Here is a 19545-nt window from a genome sequence, read left to right as displayed (position 1 = left end):
GAACACCATACCTACTGTGAAGCATGGGGGTGGAAACATCATGCTTTGGGGCTGTTTTTCTGCAAAGGGACCAGGACGACTGATCCGTGTAAAGGAAAGAATGAATGGGGCCATGTATCGTGAGATTTTGAGTGAAAACCTCCTTCCATCAGCAAGGGCATTGAAGATGAAACGTGGCTGGGTCTTTCAGCATGACAATGATCCCAAACACACCGCCCGGGCAACAAAGGAGTGGCTTCGTAAGAAGCATTTCAAGGTCCTGGAGTGGCCTAGCCAGTCTCCAGATCTCAACCCCATAGAAAATCTTTGGAGGGAGTTGAAAGTCTGTGTTGCCCTGCGACAGCCCCAAAACATCACTGCTCTAGAGGAGATCTGCATGGAGGAATGGGCCAAAATACCAGCAACAGTGTGTGAAAACCTTGTGAAGACTTACAGAAAACGTTTGACCTGTGTCATTGCCAACAAAGGGTATATAACAAAGTATTGAGATAAACTTTTGTTATTGACCAAATACTTATTTTCCACCATAATTTGCAAATAAATTCATTAAAAATCCTACAATGTGATTTTCTGGATTTTTTTTTCTCATTTTGTCTGTCATAGTTGAAGTGTACCTATGATGAAAATTACAGGCCTCTCTCATCTTTTTAAGTGGGAGACCTTGCACAATTGGTGGCTGACTAAATACTTTTTTGCCCCACTGTGTATATATATATATATATATATATATATATATATATGTATGTATAGTATAGGAAAGAAAAACAAAACTAAACTTCAATAAAATGGTAAGTTGCATGGGAAGCAACTGAAAAGCTTCGCCGTCTGGTTGTAATCTTGCCTTGATGTAGATATCAACGTGTTTTCAAAACAAATGGTCACTCTTTCTCACTCAACTACAATCTTCTTATTAGACTCCCAGCCCATAAACCAACTGCAGGAACAAGTGCTTCTGATTGGACAAGGCTTAGAGAAGGCCTAGCCACTTAAACAGGCAAACCAGAACTTGGATGCCCAGTATTAGATTATCTTTTCAACCGAAAGTGGAGATTTATGTTTTGGATATTTGCTCACATTGTATGTTCCTGATTTTGCCTCATGAGAAATTTCAACCGCTCATTTTTTCTTTTAAAATCAAGTGCCTTCTTAAAATAAGTTAATCACTTTGCTTTTTTAAAATTAATAGCAGACTAGATTCAAAGCTGCAAGAAATGCTTTAAAATTGATTGTTTAAAATTACAATATTTCTAAAAAGGATTTAAATTTTTTACATTCTACAATACTAGCAAATTTACAAGATGAACAAACAAACAAATAAAAGACAACAAAAGCTCAATGCATCTTCTCTTATTTTCTCACCAGACCATCGTGCTAGTTGACTTTTTTTTTACCCCGATATTTTAGCGGTGTGAATGGACTAGGAAGAAAAATATATGATTTTCAACTATTTTAACGACATATCCTACAAAGATATTTAATTATCCAACCACTATCCAACGAAATTGCACTGTCCTCAATTCAATATTCCACTGTTCACGATAGTCATAGATGTCTCCAGTCAGTTTGTAGAATTATAGAGCTTCGACCTTTTGCATTGTATAGCATTGTAAAACCGTTAGTTTGAACTGAAATTACCTCTATACAAAAATGTAACATGAACAAGCCTCCCAGTCAGAAGTTCTCTCACAAGCCTCTCGTTGAAATACTTCTCTCCTTGTTGCAGGCTTTAAACCAGTTTCAATATGTCACCTGATTGACTGATATTAAACATGAATACCCCGTCCCCTCTCTGGTCCCCTGTGAGTTCATAGTGTGGTGGTTGGTTGTTCTCCTCTGCATGGTCTTTCAGTTGCACTGATGTCCCTGGAAAAGCCCCGTGGTGGGGTGAAGACCTTCAGACCTTCAGCCTCCTGGCTGTGGGGGAGTGTCCCTCCTCAGGGTGGGTTTGGGGTAGGGTGGGGGGCTGCCCACTGAGAGGTATTAACTGGTTGGTATCTGACCCAGCTAAAACCTCTACATCCGTGAGCCACTGAACCGAAAACAGAGTCCGGTAACAACCATAGAACAAAAGAAACAAGAGCTTTGATCTTCCTCTCGTTTCGGGACGTGTGACGCCAGCAGAGCTTTATACACACATGTACACGGGACTCTCAGGTCTCTGGCCTTCCTCGGTTACCGGACCTTCTCCACAGGTCGGCTACGGCAACGAAAGGTAGAGGGAAGCTCTTTTATTTAGTCAGGTGATGATTCCCCCCTCTGCGGCAAAGTGGGGACGACGAGAAGAAATAGAAAAATAAAGAAACACAACATGTACTTCTCCAGGATACATACGCTAGCTCTCTCTCAGAGCTCCAGCTAGCACATCCAATAGACAGCTGGGGGGACTGGTACTAGATATGAATATAGACATATGAACCATATGAATGAGGGTATATATGGGCTGTATAGATATATAGTATGTACGTGTGTAAGCAGTCAGTAGCTCTGCTCTTGTTTTCGGGGGATGGGCGAGGGCAGGGTGGTCTGTTGTAGCCATGCAGTGACAGATTTGAGGGGTTGGGCTTCTCTCTGTCAAACAGGTGAGCACGTTTGCAGGTTTTCAGGTTAGGTCGCACTCAGGGGAGAAAGTAGGGGGTCCAGCGATCTGTCCAGCGGGCTGTCCAGCGATCTGTCCAGCGGGCTGTCCAGCGATCTGTCCAGCGGGCTGTCCAGCGATCTGTCCAGCGGGCTGCAAGGGGGTCTGGAGTCCCTAGCCCAGGTACCACTGCAGAACAGAGAGAGGGATGAAGGGAGACGGAAGACAGTTGAGACAAAGTTAATTTAAGCAGACAATAGATCAGCCTGCGCAGTTCCTTTGTCTCAAGTCGGTACTCTACCTTTCCATTTCTTACTATTTGTCTCTGTCTCACTCCCTCTCTACTGAGTACCTAGCTGCTAGGCTAGGGTGTTCCTATACGCTCTATCCAGCCGGTCACTGCCTTCTGAACAACTTCCACCATGCGGTGTGTTAAAGCTCTGAACAAAGTGAGGGGGAAAGAGAAAGGAAAAAAAGAGAAAGACAGAGAGAGACAGAGAGACAGAGAGAGAGACAGAGAGAGAGACAGGCAGGCAGACAGACAGACAGACAGACAGACAGACAGACAGACAGACAGACAGACAGACAGACAGACAGACAGACAGACAGACAGACAGACAGACAGACAGACAGACAGACAGACAGACAGACAGACAGACAGACAGACAGACAGACAGACAGACAGACAGACAGACAGACAGACAGAGAGGTGGTTCTTCAGGTTAGCTGGCTGGCCCTCTGTAATCCTTCAGTCTCATTGATTGCTCCACTCCATTGTTCACGTTTTCAGCGATTGAGCAAGCGCCCCTCCTTCTCTTCTCTCCGTTTCTCTCCTCCTCCCTCCCTCCCATCTCAACATCCCTCATCCCTGCCCCAAGTTCAAGTTCCTCCCCGTGTTACGTCATGTCTGGTTGCCCAGGACGACCAGACAGCCGTCGACGTGACTACCATTAGGAAGACCCATGGTTGCCTTCCTGTGTATCCCTCCTTCTCCCTCTCTTCTCCTCTGTTCTCTCTTGTCACTGTTCTGTGAAGTTGGAGCACCCAGCCACTGCCGCAGACACAAATACATCGCTATTGATTCGGAGGGAGCTCTCTCACACACACACTCCGCCAGCCCCTCTTACGACACACACACACACACACGCACACGCACACACACACACACGCACTCTGAAACAAATGCACACATGGAAACAAACTTTGTCTCCACCCTTGGTTTCATTGAATGCATGAAAGCCAAAATAAAACGCTGAAGTAAATAACAGACTGCTGTCTCTCCATTCTGCTCTACTTACAATGAAACAAACTTCAACATCAAGACACAATGACATATATGGGATATAATCACCAAACTAAGTCATGAGACTAGAGGGGACCCAAAGCTAAAACTAAAGTCCAGCGTTTAAAATAAAGGTCTTGTTTGTGTGTGTGTGTGTACTGTGGGTGTGTGTGTGTGTGTGTGTGTGTGTGTGTGTGTACTGTGTGTGTGTGTGTGTGTGTGTGTACTGTGGGTGTGTGTGTACTGTGGGTGTGTGTGTGTGTGTGTGTACTGTGGGTGTGTGTGTGTGTGTGTGTGTGTGTGTGTGTGTGTGTGTGTGTGTGTGTGTGTGTGTGTGTGTGTGTGTGTGTGTGTGTGTGTTTGACTATACTGTGGGTGTGTGTGTGTCTGTACTGGGTGTGTGTGCGTGTGTCGGTACTGTGGGTGTGTGTGTGTCTGTACTGTGGGTGTGTGTGTGACTGTACTGTGTGTGTGTCAGTGGGTGTGTGTGTACTGTGTGTGTGTCAGTGGGTGTGTGTGTACTGTGTGTGTGTCAGTGGGTGTATCCTGCAGGTTGCTAGCTGGTCTGACCTGCCTGACCAGTGGGTGTATCCTGCAGGTTGCTAGCCGGTCTGACCTGCCTGACCAGTGGGTGTATCCTGCAGGTTGCTAGCCGGTCTGACCTGCCTGACCAGTGGGTGTATCCTGCAGGTTGCTAGCCGGTCTGACCTGCCTGACCAGTGGGTGTATCCTGCAGGTTGCTAGCCGGTCTGACCTGCCTGACCAGTGGGTGTATCCTGCAGGTTGCTAGCCGGTCTGACCTGCCTGACCAGTGGGTGTATCCTGCAGGTTGCTAGCCGGTCTGACCTGCCTGACCAGGACTAGCTCCTGACTGGTTGAAATTCTACCCTCGACACGCTGCTGCTCGGCGGCAGGGAAGACTGGAAGGTTTTTCATCAATACAAGTTACTGACTCTAGGACTTTCTGTCTCTCTCTCTCCCTCCGTCCCTCCCTCCCCCTCTCTCTCCTTTCTTCCTCTCCTCTCTCTCTCTCTCCCTCCGTCCCTCCCCCTCTCTCTCCTCTCTTCCTCTCTCTCTCTCCCTCCGTCCCTCCCTCCCCCTCTCTCTCCTCTCTTCCTCTCCTCTCTCTCTCCCTCCGTCCCTCCCTCCCCCTCTCTCTCTCCTCTCTTCTCTTCCTCTCCTCTCTCTCCCTCCGTCCCTCCCTCCCTCCCCCTCTCTCTCCTCTCTTCCTCTCCTCTCTCTCTCTCCCTCCGTCCCTCCCTCCCTCCCCCTCTCTCTCCTCTCTTCCTCTCCTCTCTCTCCCTCCGTCCCTCCCTCCCCCCTCTCTCTCCCCATCCACCATATTTGTCTACTCAAACTTTTCATCCACTCCAACTCTACCTACTCTTTTTTCTTCTCATCCCTCCTTCACTAACTCACTCCCTCCATCCATCTTCCCCCTGTCCCGAGAAAACACTGTGTGTGCGGGGGGGAGGGGGGTATGTGTGTGTGGATAGTGTTACCACACAGTGGGCTGGTGCTGACAGCTGTGATTTAGACTGCAGATACTGCATCAGGGCAGAGGACAAAGAGAGAAAGAAAGAGAGAGAGCTGGGGGAGAGAAAGACAGAGAGAGCGATGGGGTAGTGAGAGAGAGAGCTGGAGAGAGAAAGACAGAGAGAGCGATGGGGTAGTGAGAGAGAGAGCTGGTGAGAGAAAGACAGAGAGAGCGATGGGGTAGTGAGAGAGAGAGCTGGGGGAGAGAAAGACAGAGAGAGCGATGGGGTAGTGAGAGAGAGATGGGGAGAGAGAGAGAGAGAGCGATGGGGTAGTGAGAGAGAGAGCTGGAGAGAGAAAGACAGAGAGAGCGATGGAGTAGTGAGAGAGAGAGATGAAGAGAGAAAGACAGAGAGAGTGATGGGGTAGTGAGAGAGAGATGGGGGAGAGAAAGACAGAGAGAGCGATGGGGTAGTGAGAGAGAGAGATGGAGAGAGAAAGACAGAGAGCGATGGGGTAGTGAGAGAGAGATGGAAAGAGAGAGAGAGAGAGCGATGGGGTAGTGAGAGAGAGAGCTGGGGGAGAGAAAGACAGAGAGAGCGATGGGGTAGTGAGAGAGAGAGCTGGGGGAGAGAAAGACAGAGAGAGCCTAGGGTAGTGAGAGAGAGAGCTGGAGAGAGAGACAGAGAGAGCGATGGGGTAGTGAGAGAGAGATGGAGAGAGAGACAGAGAGAGCAATGGGGTAGTGAGAGAGAGAGCTGGAGAGAGAAAGACAGAGAGAGTGATGGGGTAGTGAGAGAGAGAGCTGGAGAGAGAAAGACAGAGAGAGCGATGGGGTAGTGAGAGAGATGGAGAGAGAAAGACAGAGAGAGCGATGGGGTAGTGAGAGAGAGAGATGGAGAGAGAAAGACAGAGAGAGCGATGGGGTAGTGAGAGAGAGAGAGCTGGAGAGAGAAAGAGAGAGAGCGATGGGGTAGTGAGAGAGAGAGATGGAGAGAGAAAGACAGAGAGAGTGATGGGGTAGTGAGAGAGAGAGATGGAGAGAGAGACAGAGAGCGATGGGGTAGTGAGAGAGAGAGCTGGAGAGAGAGACAGAGAGAGCGATGGGGTAGTGAGAGAGAGAGATGGGGAGAGAGAGACAGAGAGAGCGATGGGGTAGTGAGAGAGAGATGGGGAGAGAGAGACAGAGAGAGCGATGGGGTAGTGAGAGAGATGGGGAGAGAGAGACAGAGAGAGCGATGGGGTAGTGAGAGAGAGAGATGGAGAGAGAGACAGAGAGAGCGATGGGGTAGTGAGAGAGAGATGGGGAGAGAGAGACAGAGAGAGCGATGGGGTAGTGAGAGAGAGAGATGGAGAGAGAGAGACAGAGAGAGCGATGGGGTAGTGAGAGAGAGAGATGGAGAGACAGACAGAGAGCGCGATGGGGTAGTGAGAGAGAGAGATGGGGGAGAGAGAGAAAGTTAGAATGTCCACACACAGTTATTAGCATAGGGACATGTTCACTCTATTAGGGGAGAGAGGTAGTGAAGAGAACCAGCAGACAGGGGGCTGTTATTGAGGACACGTGGTGCTCTGTGGGCTGGGTTCTGTGGGCTGGGCTCTGTGGGCTGGGTTCTGTGGGCTGGGCTCTGTGGGCTGGGCTCTGTGGGCTGGGTTCTGTGGACTGGGTTCTGTGGGCTGGGCTCTGTGGGCTGGGCTCTGTGGGCTGGGTTCTGTGGGCTGGGCTCTGTGGGCTGGGCTCTGCTGGGCTGGGCTCTGTGGGCTGGGCTCTGTGGGCTGGGCTCTGCTGGGCTGGGTTCTGCTGGGCTGGGTTCTGTGGGCTGGGCTCTGCTGGGCTGGGCTCTGCTGGGCTGGGTTCTGTGGGCTGGGCTCTGCTGGGCTGGGTTCTGTGGGCTGGGTTCTGCTGGGCTGGGTTCTGTGGACTGGGCTCTGTGGGCTGGGTTCTGTGGGCTGGGTTCTGTGGGCTGGGTTCTGTGGGCTGGGCTCTGCTGGGCTGGATTCTGTGGGCTGGGCTCTGTGGGCTGAGTTCTGTGGGCTGGGTTCTGTGGGCTGGGTTCTGTGGGCTGGGTTCTGTGGGCTGGGCTCTGTGGGCTGGGCTCTGCTGGGCTGGGTTCTGTGGGCTGAGCTCTGCTGAGCTGGGTTCTGTGGGCTGGGCTCTGCTGGGCTGGGCTCTGTGGACTGGGCTCTGTGGGCTGGGCTCTGCTGGGCTGGGCTCTGCTGGGCTGGGCTCTGTGGGCTGGTTGGAGCTGGTGCCCGGGCCCCACTTTAACACCAACCATTACACTGAGGTGTGTTCTAGTGCCCACAGGAAAGCCTACCAGATGCACTGGGATGAGCGATGCCATGCGTTGTGAGGCTAGAGCGGGCACAGGGAGGGTGGAGTGGGCACAGGGAGGGTGGAGCGGGCACAGGGAGGGTGGAGCGGGCGCAGGGAGGGTGGAGCGGGCGCAGGGAGGGTGGAGTGGGCACAGGGAGGGTGGAGCGGGCGCAGGGAGGGTGGAGCGGGCGCAGGGAGGGTGGAGCGGGCACAGGGAGGGTGGAGCGGGAACAGGGAGGGTGGAGCGGGCACAGGGAGGGTGGAGTGGGCACAGGGAGGGTGGAGCGGGCACAGGGAGGGTGGGGTGGGCGCAGGGAGGGTGGAGCGGGACATGGCCACCAGTGACCGCACACACATGAGCAAACACACACAGGAACGGGGCCTATGTGCACACCTTGCTGAGGGAAGTGAAGAAAAGCAACATTGTTTTCATTCAGTGACTGAATGAACTGGAGAGGATCAGTAACTGGTAACTGGTGAGGATCTCCACCACACATTACATACTTCAGTCATCCTCTTTTTCTCTCCCTCTCCCTTTCTCTTTCTTTATCCTCCTCCCTTTCAGTCTTCCTCTCTATCTATCTCTCCCTCTCCCTTTCTCTTTCTTTATCCTCCTCCCTTTCAGTCTTCCTCTCTATCTATCTCTCCCTCTCCCTTTCTCTTTCTTTATCCTCCTCCCTTTCAGTCTTCCTCTCTATCTATCTCTCCCTCTCCCTTTCTCTTTCTTTATCCTCCTCCCTTTCAGTCTTCCTCTCTATCTATCTCTCCCTCTCTCCCTTGCTCCCTGAATGAGACATAAAACTGTAAAACCACAGTCTTCTTTTGGGAGGTTAGAGCTGATTATAGCCCTGTTCTTTATTCTGGACACTCTCTCTACCTCCAACCAGGCTCTAGATAAATACTCTGCTCTCTGTCACACACTCACACACCATAATTGTCAATAGGGGACAGCTGAGGTTGTGCTGTGAGAGCCAGACATTCAGACCAGTAAAAGTGGTGGTGGGGAGTAGGACTTTCACAGCAGAGAGAGAGGAGGGAGAGATAGAGAGAGAGGGGGATAGAAAGAAAGAGAGAGAGGAGGGAGAGATAGAGAGAGGGAGAGAGGGGGATAGAAAGAAAGAGAGAGAGGAGGCAGAGATAGAGAGGGGGATAGAAAGAAAGAGAGATCATCCCTTATTGATGTCACTTCTTAAATCCACTTCAATCAGTGTAGATGAAGCAGAGGAGACAGGTTAAAGAAGGATTTTGAAGCCTTGAGACAATTAAGACATGGATTATGTATGTGTGCCATTCAGAGGGTGAATGGGCAAGACAAAATATTTAAGTGCCTTTGAACGGAGTACGGTAGTAGGTGCCAGGTGCACCAGTTTGTGTCAAGAACTGCAAAGCTACTGGGTATTTTCACGCTCAACAGTTCCCTGTGTGCATCAAGTATGGTCCACCACTCAAAGGTCATCCAACTCAATATTAGGAAGGTATTGCCAATGTTTGAGAGAAAGAGAGAGAGAGAGAGAGAGAGAGAGAGAGAGAGAGAGAGAGAGAGAGAGAGTATTTGTATCATGTGCAGAATACAACAGGTGTAGACTTTACTGTGAAATGCTTACTTACGAGCCCTTTCCAAAACAATCCAGAGTAAGAAAGTAGGAAAAATGTGCAAAAAGGAAATAGTAACACAATAAAATAACAATAACAAGACTATATACAAAAAGTAACCGGTACCGAGTCAATGTTACAGGGGTATGAGGTAATTGAGGCAATATATACATGTACTGTAGGTAGGGGGAAAGGGACTAGGCAATCAGGATAAATAACTAACAGAATAACAGCAGTGTATGTGAAAGACTGTGAAAGTGTGACTTACACACACACACACTTGAGTCATACAGTCAAGCATGATGAAGTGTGGAGAAAGCCTAGGAGAGAAAGAGGAGAGAAGAGAGAGAGATAGTAAGGAGAAAGAAGTACCTAGTGAAAGAGGAGAGAAGAGAGAGAGATAGTAAAGAGAAACAAGTACCCAGTGAAAGAGGAGAAGAGAGAGATAGTAAAGAGAAAGAAGTACCAAGTGAAAGAGAAAGAGAAAGAGGAGAAGAGCGAGAGATAGTAAGGAGAAAGAAGTACCCAGTGAAAGAGAAAGAGAAGAAGAGAGAGAGATAGATAGTAAGGATAAAGAAGTACCCAGTGAAAGAGAAGAGAGAGAAGAGAGAGAGATAGTAAGGAGAAAGAAGTACCCAGTGAAAGAGGAGAAGAGAGAGAGACAGTAAGGAGAAAGAAGTACCCAGTGAAAGAGAAAGAGGAGAAGAGAGAGAGAGATAGTAAGGAGAAAGAAGTACCCAGTGAAAGAGGAGAAGAGAGAGAGATAGTAAAGAGAAAGAAGTACCCAGTGAAAGAGAAGAGAGAGAGAGAGATAGTAAAGAGAAAGAAGTACCCAGTGAAAGAGAAGAGAGAGAGATCGTAAGGAGAAAGAAGTACCCAGTGAAAGAGAAGAGAGAGAGATAGTAAGGAGAAAGATGTACCCAGTGAAAGAGGAGAAGAGAGAGAGATAGTAAGGAGAAAGAAGTACCCAGTGAAAGAGGAGAAGAGAGAGTGATAGTAAGGAGAAAGATGTACCCAGTGAAAGAGGAGAAGAGAGTGATAGTAAGGAGAAAGAAGTACCAAGTGAAAGAGGAGAAGAGAGAGATAGTAAAGAGAAAGAAGTACCCAGTAAAAGAGGAGAAGAGAGAGATAGTAAAGAGAAAGAAGTACCCAGTAAAAGAGGAGAAGAGAGAGAGATAGTAAAGAGAAAGAAGTACCCAGTAAAAGAGGAGAAGAGAGAGAGATAGTAAAGAGAAAGAAGTACCCAGTGAAAGAGGAGAAGAGAGAGATAGTAAAGAGAAAGAAGTACCAAGTGAAAGAGAAAGAGAAAGAGGAGAAGAGCGAGAGATAGTAAGGAGAAAGAAGTACCCAGTGAAAGAGAAAGTGAAGAAGAGAGAGAGATAGATAGTAAGGATAAAGAAGTACCCAGTGAAAGAGAAGAGAGAGAAGAGAGAGAGATAGTAAAGAGAAAGAAGTACCCAGTGAAAGAGAAGAGAGAGAGAGAGATAGTAAGGAGAAAGAAGTACCCAGTGAAAGAGGAGAAGAGAGAGAGATAGTAAAGAGAAAGAAGTACCCAGTGAAAGAGAAGAGAGAGAGATCGTAAGGAGAAAGAAGTACCCAGTGAAAGAGAAGAGAGAGAGATAGTAAGGAGAAAGAAGTACCCAGTGAAAGAGGAGAAGAGAGAGAGTTAGTAAGGAGAAAGAAGTACCCAGTGAAAGAGAAAGAGGAGAAGAGAGAGAGATAGTAAGGATAAAGAAGTACCCAGTGAAAGAGAAGAGAGAGAAGAGAGAGAGATAGTAAGGATAAAGAAGTACCCAGTGAAAGAGGAGAGAGAGAAGAGAGAGAGATAGTAAGGAGAAAGAAGTACCTAGTGAAAGAGGAGAAGAGAGAGTGATAGTAAGGAGAAAGATGTACCCAGTGAAAGAGGAGAAGAGAGTGATAGTAAGGAGAAAGAAGTACCCAGTGAAAGAGGAGAAGAGAGAGAGATAGTAAGGAGAAAGAAGTACCCAGTAAAAGAGGAGAAGAGAGAGAGATAGTAAAGAGAAAGAAGTACCCAGTGAAAGAGAAGAGAGAGAGATAGTAAGGAGAAAGAAGTACCCAGTGAAAGAGAAGAGAGAGAGATAGTAAGGAGAAAGAAGTAACCAGTGAAAGAGGAGAAGAGAGAGAGAGATAGTAAGGAGAAAGAAGTACCCAGTGAAAGAGGAGAAGAGAGAGGAGAGAGATAGTAAGGCGAAAGAAGTACCCAGTGAAAGAGAAGAGAGAGAGATAGTAAGGAGAAAGAAGTACCCAGTGAAAGAGGAAGGAGGGATCTTTGCCTGTTTCTTTAACCTCCTGTCAATGGAACCAGTAATCTCATCATGTGGAGAAGTGCTGACTCAGGACGCTGGGCTAAAGTGCCTGCAGATGAGTGTCATCTCAGAAGAATTCAGCCTCATGTAATGCAAACCAGCTCCCAGCCCGGTGTGCTTATGAAACCACCTCTCCCTCTCTCTCTATGCGTCCCTTTATTCCCCCCCCTACCCATCTCTTCTCTGCCACCGTCTCTCTTCCTACCCATCTCTTCTCTGCCACGTCTCTCTTTCTACCCATCTCTTCTCTGCCACGTCTCTCTTCCTACCCATCTCTTCTCTGCCACCGTCTCTCTTCCTACCCATCTCTTCTCTGCCACGTCTCTCTTTCTACCCATCTCTTCTCTGCCACGTCTCTCTTCCTACCCATCTCTTCTCTGCCACCGTCTCTCTTCCTACCCATCTCTTCTCTGCCACCGTCTCTCTTCCTACCCATCTCTTCTCTGCCACGTCTCTCTTCCTACCCATCTCTTCTCTGCCACGTCTCTCTTTCTACCCATCTCTTCTCTGCCACGTCTCTCTTCCTACCCATCTCTTCTCTGCCACCGTCTCTCTTCCTACCCATCTCTTCTCTGCCACGTCTCTCTTCCTACCCATCTCTTCTCTGCCACCGTCTCTCTTTCTACCCATCTCTTCTCTGCCACGTCTCTCTTTCTACCCATCTCTTCTCTGCCACGTCTCTCTTTCTACCCATCTCTTCTCTGCCACCGTCTCTCTTCCTACCCATCTCTTCTCTGCCACGTCTCTCTTCCTACCCATCTCTTCTCTGCCACCGTCTCTCTTTCTACCCATCTCTTCTCTGCCACGTCTCTCTTCCTACCCATCTCTTCTCTGCCACGTCTCTCTTCCTACCCATCTCTTCTCTGCCACGTCTCTCTTTCTACCCATCTCTTCTCTGCCACGTCTCTCTTCCTACCCATCTCTTCTCTGCCACCGTCTCTCTTTCTACCCATCTCTTCTCTGCCACGTCTCTCTTCCTACCCATCTCTTCTCTGCCACGTCTCTCTTCCTACCCATCTCTTCTCTGCCACGTATCTCTTTCTACCCATCTCTTCTCTGCCACGTCTCTCTTCCTACCCATCTCTTCTCTGCCACCGTCTCTCTTCCTACCCATCTCTTCTCTGCCACCGTCTCTCTTCCTACCCATCTCTTCTCTGCCACGTCTCTCTACCCATCTCTTCTCTGCCACGTCTCTCTTTCTACCCATCTCTTCTCTGCCACGTCTCTCTTTCTACCCATCTCTTCTCTGCCACCGTCTCTCTTCTTACCCATCTCTTCTCTGCCACGTCTCTCTTTCTACCCATCTCTTCTCTGCCACCGTCTCTCTTCCTACCCATCTCTTCTCTGCCACGTCTCTCTTCCTACCCATCTCTTCTCTGCCACCGTCTCTCTTCCTACCCATCTCTTCTCTGCCACGTCTCTCTTTCTACCCATCTCTTCTCTGCCACGTCTCTCTTTCTACCCATCTCTTCTCTGCCACGTCTCTCTACCCATCTCTTCTCTGCCACGTCTCTCTACCCATCTCTTCTCTGCCACGTCTCTCTTCCTACCCATCTCTTCTCTGCCACGTCTCTCTACCCATCTCTTCTCTGCCACGTCTCTCTTCCTACCCATCTCTTCTCTGCCACGTCTCTCTTCCTACCCATCTCTTCTCTGCCACGTCTCTCTACCCATCTCTTCTCTGCCACGTCTCTCTTCCTACCCATCTCTTCTCTGCCACGTCTCTCTTCCTACCCATCTCTTCTCTGCCACGTCTCACTACCCATCTCTTCTCTGCCACGTCTCTCTTTCTACCCATCTCTTCTCTGCCACGTCTCTCTTCCTACCCATCTCTTCTCTGCCACGTCTCTCTTTCTACCCATCTCTTCTCTGCCACGTCTCTCTTCCTACCCATCGCTTCTCTGCCACCGTCTCTCTTCCTACCCATCTCTTCTCTGCCACGTCTCTCTTCCTACCCATCTCTTCTCTGCCATGTCTCTCTTCCTACCCATCTCTTCTCTGCCACGTCTCTCTTCCTACCCATCTCTTCTCTGCCACGTCTCTCTTCCTACCCATCTCTTCTCTGCCACGTCTCTCTTCCTACCCATCTCTTCTCTGCCACGTCTCTCTTTCTACCCATCTCTTCTCTGCCACGTCTCTCTTTCTACCCATCTCTTCTCTGCCACCGTCTCTCTTTCTACCCATCTCTTCTCTGCCACGTCTCTCTACCCATCTCTTCTCTGCCACGTCTCTCTTCCTACCCATCTCTTCTCTGCCACCGTCTCTCTTTCTACCCATCTCTTCTCTGCCACGTCTCTCTTCCTACCCATCTCTTCTCTGCCACGTCTCTCTTCCTACCCCTTTTCAATCTGACTCGTACCATCTCTCTTTACCCCTCATCTCTTCACTGCCTCCCCCTCAGCATCCCCATCTCACCCCTCTCGCTCTACCCATGCGTCGCCCCTCTGCCTCTCTCCCTCCCTTTCTCCCCCCTCTCACGCTACCCATTTGTCTCCCCTCTGCCTCTATCCCCTCTCACTCTACCTATGTCTCCCCTCTACCTTTCTCTCTCCCTCCTTCTCTCCTGCTCCATCCTTTACAGCTCCCTGATCATTCACACCATTTCTTATTTACATCCATACTATCATCAGCCACCTATCAGTATATTACAATACACTATACTATGTCAAAGTCCCAAATGAAACCCTATTCCATTTGTAGTGCACTACTTTTGACCAGGACCCATAGTATTCTGGTCGAAAGTAGTGCACTATATAGGGAATAGGGTGCCATTTGGGACGCATACTATGCTACACCTCCTCAGTGTCCCGCAGGCCTCCTCTAGTGCAGACACCCAAACTAACTCATAATCAGTGAAATGACTAGTACTGTAACGCTTCATCATTATGCAACATTATTAACAGTGTGTTTTTTTGGTCTTGGTCCGTCTTGTAATATTACTGTACCCACAGATGCATTGATTAGTGACAGTGTTGTCTGAGACAGTTGTCTGCTTCTAGTAAAATGCATCATAATTACTGTGGGAAAGTAAACTGGTCAGAGCTTCTCCCCCTGCTGGTTCAACAAGGTAACGACACCCATTGACTCCCAGCCTGCCTAAATACACGACACACAGTTTATAATTATGGCTGCGCCAAAACAAACAATTTAAAAGGTGAAATATTTAACTTCTGTAAAGGTGCAAGCTGTAACTCATACACATTTAAGTGCAGAGGTAATATCCCTTCAAATCAGAGAAGGAAAAGACAGATTGCGCATTTAAATCCTCCCTCTAAAGATGTGCTAATGTCCTATATGAGAGAAGTGACTATAAGGCAACTGTGATCATTTGTACTAGCCTCACACCAGTGTGTGTGTGTGTGTGTGTGTGTGTGTGTGTGTGTGTGTGTGTGTGTGTGTGTGTGTGTGTGTGTGTGTGTGTGTGTGTATGTGTGAGTGTGTCTGAGTGTTTGTTTGTGTGTACCAATGTCTTTGTTGGAAATTGCTTGGGGGTAAGAGGGTGAGGAGAGGTGTACAAGAGTGTGTGTGTGGGCGTATACATGTCTGGACTAGTCAGGAGGACAAGGGGGCAGGCTGTGTGTGTATCTGGTGTGTGAAAACAGTATCCTAGACAGGCACAGAGCAGAGCATCACGGGGTCCTCAGTGCTGTGTCTCTGGGGGCAACCGCCACTGGCTCCCATGGCAGCGCTGACTCGCGGGCACTGTGCCCACCACACACACCCCCTAGTTCATTGGCTATGCCTAAAACCCATTCCCTTCTTCCACTGGCACTGACCCCGCCACCCACAACCCCCACCCACTCTCCCAAACAAGAAACGTTTCCAATGAGAGAGGGAGAGGGGGGGTGGAGGGTGGACACACACGGGCACCTCAATCAACCCTCCCCCCTCGTTTCCATGGCGAGCAGACTGGGAATGTTTACTATTACAGTCACATCTCTCTCTCTTGTTTCTCCCTCCATCCCTCACTCTATACCTTTCTCTCTCCATGGGGCGAACATTGGCCGCCATGGGTAACTTTTGTCCCCCGGGCCGCGGGGTGGTTTACAAACAGGCGCTGAGGGCCGTGTGTGTGTGTGTGTGTGTGTGTGTGTGTGTGTGTGTGTGTGTGTGTGTGTGTGTGTGTGTGTGTGTGTGTGTGTGTGTGTGTGTGTGTATCTCGGGGCTTTTCATGTTGGGGCTGTAATCCCCCCCCCCACAGACAACATGGACAATAAAGGAATGCATGGCAGAGGGAACATGGCTGCTCACGTAGAGTCACCCCCCTTGTAGAGTCCAGTGGCTGGACCCTTGTAGAGTCCAGTGGATGGACCCTTGTAGAGTCCAGTGGCTGGACCCTTGTAGAGTCCAGTGGCTGGACCCTTGTAGAGTCCAGTGGCTGGACCCTTGTAGAGTCCAGTGGCTGGACCCTTGTAGAGTCCAGTGGCTGGACCCTTGTAGAGTCCAGTGGCTGGACCCTTGTAGAGTCCAGTGGCTGGACCCTTGTAGAGTCCAGTGGCTGGACCCTTGTAGAGTCCAGTGGCTGGACCCTTGTTGAGTCCAGTGGCTGGACCCTTGTAGGTCTTTCTATGGGTGTCTGAAGAACTGAGAGCGATTGGAAGAGATCACACCAGCGCCACTGCTATGGCTAGAGAGCATAGCTCTGCTCATTTAAATTGAAGTCAATGACAAGATCATTTTCTCCTTTTACAAGTGACTTAGTCCAAGAACAACATGAATAAATAGACTAAAATGTTGTATTATTTATCAGATAAGACACTGTGGCAACTGCAGAGCCCATGGTCCTTATTCTATAGGGTTAGGGTTATGCCCATGGTCCTTATGGTAATTCTATAGGGTTAGGGTTATGCCCATGGTCCTTATGGTAATTCTATAGGGTTAGGGTTATGCCCATGGTCCTTATGGTAATTCTATAGGGTTAGGGTTATGCCCATGGTCCTTATGGTAATTCTATAGGGTTAGGGTTATGCCCATGGTCCTTATGGTAATTCTATAGGGTTAGGGTTATGCCCATGGTCCTTATGGTAATTCTATAGGGTTAGGGTTATGCCCATGGTCCTTATGGTAATTCTATAGGGTTAGGGTTATGCCCATGGTCCTTATGGTAATTCTATAGGGTTAGGGTTATGCCCATGGTCCTTATGGTAATTCTATAGGGTTAGGGTTATGCCCATGGTCCTTATGGTAATTCTATAGGGTTAGGGTTATGCCCATGGTCCTTATGGTAAGAGTAGGGGTGTTAACCACGCTGTCCTGCCAAACTCCCAACATGACCTCATATAGTCATGGTCACCTAACCATCCGCTAATTCTACATTGGCATTATTCCCTCCTCACCACTGTGACAGCATTCTGGACCAAAATGACATCCTGAATACATGTTAAAACAATGGCTCACACACACCCATGGGATTGTGTGTGTGCTGTATGTGTGTGTTGAGGGGTGCTTGAGAAGCCAGCCTCAGTGACCCAGGCCACATTAATAACGCACAGAACATCAGATCGCAAGGCCTGAGCAAACACAGATGGATAGAGGAATGGGCTGGCTTAGTGGATAACCCTGGTGGAGAGAGAGAGAGAGAGAGAGAGAGAGAGAGAGAGAGAGAGAGAGAGAGAGAGAGAGAGACAGAAAGAGGGAGGGTGAGAAAGAGGGAGAGAGAGGGAGAGGGAGAGAGAGGGAGAGGGAGAGAGAGACAGAGAGAGGGGGAGAGAAAAAGAGAGAGACAGAGCGATGGAGAGACAGAGAGAGAGAGAGAGAGAGAGAGAGAGAGAGAGAGAGAGAGAGAGAGAGAGACAGAAAGAGGGAGGGTGAGAAAGAGGGAGGGTGAGAAAGAGGGAGGGTGAGAAAGAGGGAGAGAGAGGGAGAGAAAGAGAGAAAGAGAGAGGGGGAGAGAAAAAGAGAGCGAGGGAGAGACAGAGAGAGGGGGAGAGAAAGAGAGAGAGAGAGAGAGAGAGAGAAAGAGAGGGGGATGTATAAATAGATAAATAAGTAATACGTGTTCATTTGTATTGTTTATTTCACTTTTGTTTATTATCTACTTCACTTGCTTTGGCAATGTAAACATATGTTTCCCATGCCAATAAAGCCCCTTGAACTGAAATTTAAATCACGTAAAAACAAACAATAAATAACAGCAGCAGCCACTCAGCTAACCGTCCTACCCCCTCCCCCTCCTACCCCCTCCCCTCCTCCTCCTACCCCCTCCCCTCCTCCTCCTACCCCCTCCTCCTCCTACCCCCTCCTCCTCCTACCCCCTCCCCTCCTCCTCCTACCCCCTCCTCCTACCCCCCTCCTCCTCCTACCCCCTCCCCTCCTACCCCCTCCTCCTCCTACCCCCTCCTCCTCCTACCCCCTCCCCTCCTCCTCCTACCCCCTCCTCCTTCTACCCCCTCCCCTCCTCCTCCTACCCCCTCCTCCTCCTACCCCCTCCCCTCCTCCTCCTACCCCCCCTCCTCCTCCTCCTCCTACCCCCCCTCCTCCTCCTACCCCCTCCTCCTCCTACCCCCTCCCCTCCTACTCCTACCCCCTCCTCCTCCTACCCCTCCCCCTCCTCCTCCTACCCCTCCCCTCCTCCTCCTACCCCCTCCTCCCTCCTCCTCCTACCCCCTCCCCTCCTCCTCCTCCTACCCCCCTCCTCCTCCTACCCCCTCCCCTCCTACCCCCTCCTCCTCCTACCCCCTCCCCTCCTCCTCCTACCCCCTCCTCCTACCCCCTCCTCCTCCTCTTCCTACCCCCTCCTCCTCCTACCCCCTCCCCTCCTCCTCCTACCCCCTCCTCCTCCTACCCCCTCCTCCTCCTACCCCCTCCTCCTCCTCCTTCTCCTACCCCCTCCTCCTCCTACCCCCTCCTCCTCCTATCCCCTCCCCTCCTCCTCCTACCCCCTCCTCCTCCTACCCCCTCCCCTCCTCCTCCTACCCCCTCTTCCTCCTACCCCCTCCTCCTTCTACCCCCTCCTCCTCCTCCTACCCCCTCCTCCTCCTACCCCTCCCCTCCTCCTCCTACCCCCCTCCTCATTCTACCCCCCTCCTCCTCCTACCCCCTCCTCCTTCTACCCCCTCCTCCTCCTACCCCTCCCCTCCTCCTCCTCCTCCCCCCCCTCCTCCTCCTCCCCCCTCCTCCTCCTCCTTCTCCTACCCCCTCCTCCTCCTCCTCCTACCCCCTCCTCCTCCTCCTCCTACCCCCTCCTCTTCCTCCTCCTACCCCCTCCTCCTCCTCCTCCTCCTACCCCCTCCTCCTCCTACGCCCTCCTCCTCCTACCCCCTCCTCCTCCTTCTACCCCCTCCTCCTCCTCCCTCCCTCCCTTCCTTCCTCTCTGGCGGTTATGACAAACACCTGCCTCCTCTCTTCCAGGGGGAAGTGTGTGTCTTGCGGCCTGTGACAGAGTCAATAAATCGTCGGCCACGTTCTCTGCGGGACACCGACGTGACACTCTGACACATGCACGTACAGACAGGCACACATACCGACACACACGTACACACGTACACACGTACACGCCACACACACACACACACACACACACACACACACACACACACACACACACACACACACAAACAAAAACACAAGCAAACTCCCTCTATTGTTCTTACTGTTTCACTCCTCATCTTCTCTTCATCTTTCCTAGCATCCACCCTTTTTTACTTGCCCTCCTCCCATCCCACTTTCTTTCTCTGGCAGTGAGTCTGTCCTCTGTTGGCTGGGCGTCTGGCTGGCTGTAACTTGGCTCAACCACTGTCTGGTGTGTACAGTTGGAGCTGGTTACATAATGGTGTATATTGGTGGGGCTGGTTAGTGTGTACTAGTGTGTATTATAGAAGCTGGTTAGTGTGTACTAGAGTGTATTATAGAAGCTGGTTAGTGTGTACTGGTGTGTATTATAGAAGCTGGTTAGTGTGTACTGGTGTGTATTATAGAAGCTGGTTAGTGTGTACTAGAGTGTATTATAGAAGCTGGTTAGTGTGTACTGGTGTGT

At 50.0% G+C, this 19545-nt stretch overlaps 1 protein-coding gene across 7 annotated transcripts in view; it reads right to left on the bottom strand.

Moving 5' to 3' along the window:
- Positions 1-699: 699 nt before the first annotated feature.
- LOC106574075 (nuclear factor 1 A-type) overlaps positions 700-19545 on the bottom strand; it is a 283951-nt gene continuing 265105 nt past the window's right edge. For all 7 annotated transcript variants that reach the window (XM_045697325.1, XM_045697324.1, XM_045697328.1 and 4 more), the window contains one exon: positions 700-2764. In XM_045697325.1, coding sequence (XP_045553281.1) covers positions 2750-2764 — 15 coding nt within the window. In that variant the 3' untranslated portion in view covers positions 700-2749. The remainder of the gene's footprint in view (positions 2765-19545) is intronic.

This window comes from Salmo salar, chromosome ssa16, assembly GCF_905237065.1.
Source record: "Salmo salar chromosome ssa16, Ssal_v3.1, whole genome shotgun sequence".
NCBI classification, from domain to species: Eukaryota; Metazoa; Chordata; class Actinopteri; order Salmoniformes; family Salmonidae; genus Salmo; species Salmo salar.
Note: the sequence above shows the minus strand (reverse complement) of the source record. Positions and strands in the feature narration are given on the sequence as shown.